Genomic DNA, 7,283 nt, shown 5'->3' with positions numbered 1-7,283 from the left:
TTTTATTTTGAGCTAATTTTAGAATTACAGAAAAGTTGTGAAAACAGTAGAGTTCTCACATATCCCTCGCCAGTTTCTAATGTTAACATTTTAGGTAACTATGCTACAATGATAAAATCCAGGAAATTAAACATCTTCCTCACCTGAGTTTCACCAGCTTTTCCATTAATGTCCCTTTTTCCTGTTCCAGACCCAATCCCAGATCCCTTGTAGCATTAAGTTGTGTAGCTTAGTCTCCTACTTCTGACAGTTCCTCAGTTTATTCTTATCTCTCATGACCGTGAGACTTGAAGAGGACTAGTGAGTTATTTTACCACTACCCCTCAATTTGTCTAATGTTTTTGTGAGCTTTGACGGAGGTGGTGCATTCTGGGCAGGAATCCTGCAGAGTGACACGGCATTCTCCTTGGTGCATGGTATCAGGGGTGCGTGATGTCAATAGTCCTGCTCCTAGGATGTCAGTCTGGATCACTTGGGTAAGGAGGTTTCTGCCAGTTTCTCCAAAGTAAGGTTACTCTCTTGGTGGTTAAGAAATATCTTTGGGGATATGCATTGAGACTATGCAAATCATATTTCTCCTCAAACTTTCACCCACTAGCATTTACCAATGGATTGTTTCTGCAAGAATTACTTTTGTGGTGTTTGCCTAGTGATGATTTTTTTTTAAACTGCAGCCATGTTTTCATATGCCTCATATCATCAGTCCTTCAGCTCATTAATTCATATATTCTTTTTAAGCATTTAGTCTCAGTCCTGAAAGCATTCATAGTATAGCTTTCCTCCCTTTTGAATTCTCTGCTGTTATATTTTCTTTTTTTTTTTCCTTTTTTCTTTTAATTGGGGAATTGAGGGAGGAGAACAGTGTTGGGGAAGTGGGGAGGGGGACCAGCCAAGTTGTTGTTCTTCAATCTAAGTTGTGGAGGGCGCCAGATGCCATCTGGTTGCCCATTGGCAGCTCATGGCCTCTAAGCTCAAGGTGCTGTGTTCCCATCTTAGTTGCGGGTGGGTGTAGCCACCATCCCATGCAGGAGTTGAATCCGGCAGGCAGCCTTGTTGTTAAGAGCATGCTCTATCCATTGAGCCATCTGGGAGGCAGCTCAGCTCAAGGTGCTGAGTACAGTCTTAGTTGTGGGCGGGCGTATCCCACCACTGAATAGGCAGTCTTCCTAGGAGCACGTGTTCTCACTAGCTGAGCCATCCTGCCACCTGTTGGCAGCTCGGCGGCAGTTCAGCTTGGGCAAGTCACTGTCCCATGCGGGAACTAAATTGGTGGCCCTGTTACTCAGAGCTCCTGCTCTTAAGCTAACTCTTAACCAACTGAGCCACTTGGCCGGCCCTGCTATTATATTTTCAATGTACTCCAGCAACTGAAGAAAACCTAAGGCAATGCCATTTTATTAACTGGCTAACTGGACTATCCCTTACGGTGAAAATTGAGATTGAGATTGTACAGATGCCTGGTTAATGAAAAATGAAATTATAATTCACTTTCAGGCCCCCCCAAACCTAAAGAATCAGATTTCTGTGCTGATATTTGATCAGTCCAAGTACCAGATCAAGGATGAGGTTTATACTTCCTTTAAGGCTGCACAGACACAGGCACAGTGTAAAAAAGTAAATTTAAGTTTTCTTATATTTGATAATCATTTAGATTAATATAAGATGAAGAATGTTTAAGGTTGTATTGACTCAAAGCATCACCTGAGAGGCCACACAGTATTTCCTGACTCCTTGCTGTGGGCCCAAATCCTGGCGTGGTTCTCACACCACTAGCGCCTGGCGCCACCTAGTGGAGCTACACAGTCTCAACATTTGAAAGAAGAGGCTGAAGGAGCTTTCAGAGGCTGGACGCGCCTACATCCTGTGTAAAGAGGAGTCTCTCACAGCCAGGGAGGCCAGTGTTTGTCCCCCCGCAGCACCGCCCCCTGAAATACTACATCAGCGGAATGTGGAGGCATTAAAAAATCTGCGGGGAGAGGAGGAAGGGTTGGGGTGAGTCACAGCAGGCCAGGGCGTTTTCACCAATGAATGGGATTTAGCAGGATAGGAGCGGACGCACAGGCTTTGTGGGAAGAGAGAGAAGACGGGCCGCCACAGAACAAGCGAAGCCCAGCCAGGACGAGGCTGAGGGTCTGCCGTGGAGGGTGCTATGGTGTCAAAATCAAAAAGCTAGAGTGAGCCAGTCTCTGACATGCATCGAATGACAAAGGGAAATTGGGCCCTAGTATGAGCATAAGGTTTTGAGAAAATTACCAAGCCCAGGAAGTCCGAGTTCTGGGATGACAACAGTATCCAGGGTAGATTCTGAGGAAAGGGTGAGGCTGATTTAGAGAGACACGTTGGATGTTCTTGGGGGGTGCTCTCCAGGTCCTGAGGCTCAGAGCCTGGGGATCCCCAAATCTAGCAACTCCCTAAATAAGGGACCAAGACTGAGTGACGTGGCTTGCCCATGTGTGGACTATTTTGTCAAAGGGATGTTGGTGTACTGCAAATAAGTTTCATTAAAAAGTATTTTTGAATTTACCATAGTTTGCTGTCTTTAGATATGTATTTCCTCACTCAGTGAATAATGAGGGTGCATCTTACATCCCATGGGAACTCCCTCACGCTTGCACGTTTACACACTAATTTATGTAGGGAAGCATTCGCTCAGACAGAGGGGGAAATGGCTAGTCCAGGAGCGAAGACAGGACTGCTGGGGAGCTTCAAAGGGAGAATCCCCAGACGTGGTGCCCAATCGATCAGGGCAGAGGAAGAGGGGGAAACCCGCCAGAGTCAGAGAATTTTAACTCTGGAAGGGTGCCAGAGGCACTCCCCCAGCCTGCCACCTTGTGCAGGGACACCGCGCACAGGCCACCTGGCTTAAGGCTTTGGGAGACAGGCTTGCACCAGATAGGTGTTTACAAACTCTGTTGTTAGGCAGCCCCATTTTTTACGAAGTGTTCTGTACTGAGCCAAAACTGGCAGCAGTCACTCCCACCCACAGCAATGTCCCAGGGGTAGAGCACGCTGCCCAGATGGCCTGGGCGCCTGATTGGCACAAGGAGGTCACCACCTCGGCCTTCCTAAAGCTGCATGCTGCAGCCCTGGTCATGCAAGCAAGGCCTCACTGAGGCTCGTGTGCAGTACAAGCTAAAACCTCTGTCTGTAGTCCTCACAGAAACACAGAGAACATATTTAAAACCTCAGCATGGGACTCTACAGTTCTCCCTGTTAACTTCATCTCAGTACCCTCAGCCCTTCGGGATAAACATGGTCATGCACTTATCCAAGTCACCGACAAAACAGGACACTAAGACAGCGGGCTGGGAATGTTCCGGGTTCTGGAACTCTAGGGGTTACTCCATCAGAGGCAACTCCACGCACCTGGAGTCTGTCCTTCTCACACTCGGGGGGCCAACCTGAACCAACAGTCCAGCTCCTGACACCAGCACAGGCCCGGAAAAGAGCGTGCTGCTCTTTGCTCTCCCATTGCTCAAAACATAAAGAAATAAAGCAAAACAGAGTCACCAGTGCTGGGACTCCTCCACTGTGTACTAAAGGAAAGAGGCTTGTCCTCACTCCAGGTGACAGCAGGTAAAACCTAACACAACTGACAGTGAAGGTCCTGAAGCCCTCTCTGAGCCTGCAAGACAAGGGTCCACTGACATCCACCAGGATAAATGACTGCCATCTGCACTCACCTATAAAGAAGGTTACTGCTCTTACGTACCAGCTAAGGATGCCTCCGGAACTCCCCTGCTCTTCGTTCTAAGAATACACAGGACGCTACCGTGGGTAGGTATGAAAAGTAGCAGACAGACAAACCCAGGCTTAAAACCCATCCTGCTTACACACAGTCACATCTAGAAGCGCATTTTCCATCCCAGGTCCCCAGAACCTGGCTACTCTGTCCACGTCACCCAGCATACAATTAAAACTCTCCTCCCTGCTGTAGCACAGAACTCAATAAGGACACTTTTATACCAATGACATCATCCCAACTTGTCCTCCTCTCTCTCTCCCTGTCACCATGACCACCAATTTCTTCTCAGGAGCCACCGCTGGGCTCATCTCCCCTCTCATCTACGGATTCTCCATCAGCTTCCTTCTGAGTCCTGTTCCTGCGGTCCTCCTCTTCCTTCCTTCCTCCTCCATTCAGAAATGGAGTGCTAGACACCCACCTTCTCTCCTTCCTAAGATCAGGGTGCTCTGTAGCAGTGGTGCTCAACCTGTGGGTCGCGACCCCTTTGGGGGTCGAACGACCCTTTCACAGGGATCGCCTAAGACCATCGGAAAACAAAAAGATATTTATATGATGGTTCGTAACAGTAGCAAAATTACAGTTATAGAGTAGCAACGAAAATAATTTTATGGTTGGGGGTCACCACAACACAAGGAACTGTATTAAGGGGTCGCGGCATTAGGAAGGTTGAGAACCGCTGCTCTGTAGGCTCTCACCTCTAGCTGGGCTGCATCTTGTCTTACAACTGCCTTCCCTCCCTTCCACCTGGTAGGCTCCTGCAAGACCGCACTCAAATGCTACGTCTTAGAAAAACAAGTTGACTGCCCATTGCCTGGGAAGCCCAATACCTGAGACACCCCCTAGGCCAGAACTCTTTTCTCTATCGAATACTCCTCAGCAGACCTCACCAAAACAGTACTGCAAAAATAATAGTGTCCTAACAGCACGTGCAACCCAGATCTTAGAGAGCTACCCAAAAGGGTCAAGTCCAGGCTTCGCCTTCTTTTCAACCTGACACAATAGCTGAGCTGGCCAGACACTCTGCTCAGTTGACAGTTTGCTCTTACTGGTGCAACTTTGCCTCTTTAATTTTTTAGTTTAATTTATCAATGCTAATGATACCTAAATTGGATGTTTCCCTTTTGATCCTGGCTGCCCTAACACCAAGAACCTAATTCAATGCCACATTATGTGAACTAGTATCTTATTTTAGCAGGCTAGACTATTGATTCCAGTATTTTGCTTCACAATGCCTCATTAATGTTTTCATCATTATACTATTTCTTAAGTAAGTTCTAATTTATACACCAAATATCTCCCTTTGGCAGTAGGAAGAGTGTCAACTGTCAGAAAGCACACTGTTTCATAAAGAACTGGTGGCAGCCTCTCACCCACCACCGTCGGCATTCTGTTGGATTGTCTTTCTGGATCCCAAGGGTGCAAGGTGTGTGTCCAACCACACAGGCAACACACTGGAAATGTTTCTAGAAAACCATAGCCACCCACGGCAGCACTTTCCCCCAGCCGCCCCTGGAGCTCTTACCTGATATTTTCACTGGACTTTGAGAGTTGGGTTGAATTTTGTGTACATTGTCATTTTTTAACACCTGATCTAGAGGAGATCTTTCAAAGAAGGTGAGCACAACTTCTGACCTAGAATACTGGGGAGAAATACGTTAATTACTAAAAATGAATGCTCCACAAGATGGCCCCGTCTGATGCCAACACCCCTGAGTTGTTCAGATAGCCTGCAGGACAGAGCACAGCGAACAGGCTACAGTCACTGAACTTTTCGTTATTAGTGGTCCCACTTGGCTAACATGCAAGGCCCCCAGGAGATAAGGAGAATGGGGTGAACGGAAACAATGGCTAGTTTTTCTGAATGCTTGGTAAGTGTCAGCTGTCACACACAGCTCCCTTCACTTTACAATACACTGTGAGTGCGTTGACCCTCCCCATTCACAGAGGAAGAAACGAAGCTTACAGGAGTTAGGTGGTCTGCCCGACTCAAGCACAGGTTCATCACTACTGCACACGAAGCTTGCGAATGTCATTTAAAGGCCACCTGCCGGTGCTGATGCCAACACTCCCTTTGGCTCCCACATGTCCTCTTCTCAAGCCCTCAGCAAGGCCAGTGGGCTTCTGCACGGAGGCAAGAAAGCAAAGCCCACCATAGCGGAGGGGCCGTGTCTCTTCCTACTCAATACCTCCTTGGCCCCTCACTCCCACTTCTTCCTCAGGGAGAAAAAAAATGGAGCCACTGGAGCCCACAAAAATCTTCCTTTCCCCTGGTTATAACCACCCACCTCCCTGCAGACTGATACCTCCAGAGAGAGGCAAACGACAAAGGGGGCAAGCAGATCAGTGACTTTGAAGCTGGCAGGACGTGCCCGACCTCCCACCCAGCCCTGACCTGGCGCGCTTACTTTACACGGCATGCTGATGATGATCTTCAGCAGCTTCTCCACCTCGTTAAGCCTGGTCTCTATATCGTGGGCGTCCTTGATGGCAATCAGCCCTAGGATTGAAACAAAAACGCCTCAAGTCAGAAAAACAACCAGGAAATGTGCTCCTAAGTTAATTACAGGCCACGGGCATCACATGATGAATGATGAAGATGCCATCCCCGTGTCATCATGCATGAAAGGTGTCTGGGGATACGTACTCAGCCACATTCACGTATGTACAGCCCCACCCTGAAAGCTCTGCTCTAAACCTCAGGCTAAGATTCAAAAACCCACTGAATGAGTTGTGTGTGTGCTGGAGTGGACACTGGCCATCCAAGGAGAAGTCTGGCAGGCTGGAAACAGTGAATGAGTGGGCGAGGAAGGCGTATGCCACAGATAGACCATCCAAGACCCGTCTGAGTGAGAAAGTCTGGGCCAGCTCCATAAACGCCCTGGACTCAGCCAGAGCTCAGCCGGGGACCCACTCAGCCCCTGCCAGCGTGGTGGCTGCAGGCAGGGGATGTTGTGCAGGCCCCACCCACTCCCAACGGCACAGCGGAAAGACTCGCATTGCTGGCCATGGCGGACCTGACCACAGGACCCATGTACATGGAGCCCATATTTAGACAAGTCATTTAAATGCTGGGTTTGGAAGAAAAACAATCAGATCTCTACCCACAGTGGCATGACTCACAGCTCTTTTCAGGAATCTGAGCGTCTGTCCCTGTTACAGTTACGAGAAGCCCTGAGTGGCTACTTGTTACAAAGTGCAGTACTGTATTTTGTTTTAAAATACACCATGGCTTGCAGCATGGAGATTCGGGGTGTGTTTCTGCCTCCCCATGAGCAGTGCAGTACACACATCTTCCCATTACACTTTCTATATGTCAGCTTCTTAGGGATGGGAGAAATTAGATTCCCAAAGAAACTGGCCTCTTTCCTGTACTTCCTGTGACCTAGAATGACTGTCCCTGTAAGCTACGACCAAGCCACAGAGGCTGGAATCCCAGACTGTTATCAGTTACTGAATCTAAGTTCTCCAGACGTTCTGGTTTCATTTTGTTTTACAGGAGAAAGGGTTGTTCGTTTTTGAGGCAATCCATTGACTGAGT

At 48.2% G+C, this 7,283-nt stretch overlaps 1 protein-coding gene across 2 annotated transcripts in view; it reads right to left on the bottom strand.

Moving 5' to 3' along the window:
- PXDC1 (PX domain containing 1) overlaps positions 1 to 7,283 on the bottom strand; it is a 22,665-nt gene that overhangs the window by 1,625 nt on the left and 13,757 nt on the right. Inside the window, exons 2-4 of one of the 2 annotated variants that reach the window (XM_019668532.1) lie at positions 6,151 to 6,242; positions 5,709 to 5,866; positions 5,293 to 5,385 (exon numbers count right to left, since the gene is read on the bottom strand). In XM_019668532.1, coding sequence (XP_019524077.1) covers positions 5,750 to 5,866; positions 6,151 to 6,242 — 209 coding nt within the window. In that variant the 3' untranslated portion in view covers positions 5,293 to 5,385; positions 5,709 to 5,749. Of the gene's footprint in view, positions 1 to 5,267; positions 5,386 to 5,708; positions 5,867 to 6,150; positions 6,243 to 7,283 lie in introns of those variants that run through there. The other variant, XM_019668531.1, reaches the window with a different exon arrangement.

The sequence above is a fragment of the Hipposideros armiger genome, unplaced genomic scaffold (assembly GCF_001890085.2).
Source record: "Hipposideros armiger isolate ML-2016 unplaced genomic scaffold, ASM189008v1 scaffold_529, whole genome shotgun sequence".
Taxonomy (NCBI): Eukaryota; Metazoa; Chordata; class Mammalia; order Chiroptera; family Hipposideridae; genus Hipposideros; species Hipposideros armiger.
The sequence above is the reverse complement of the archived record's forward strand: the minus strand, read 5'-3'. Positions and strand labels throughout refer to the sequence as shown.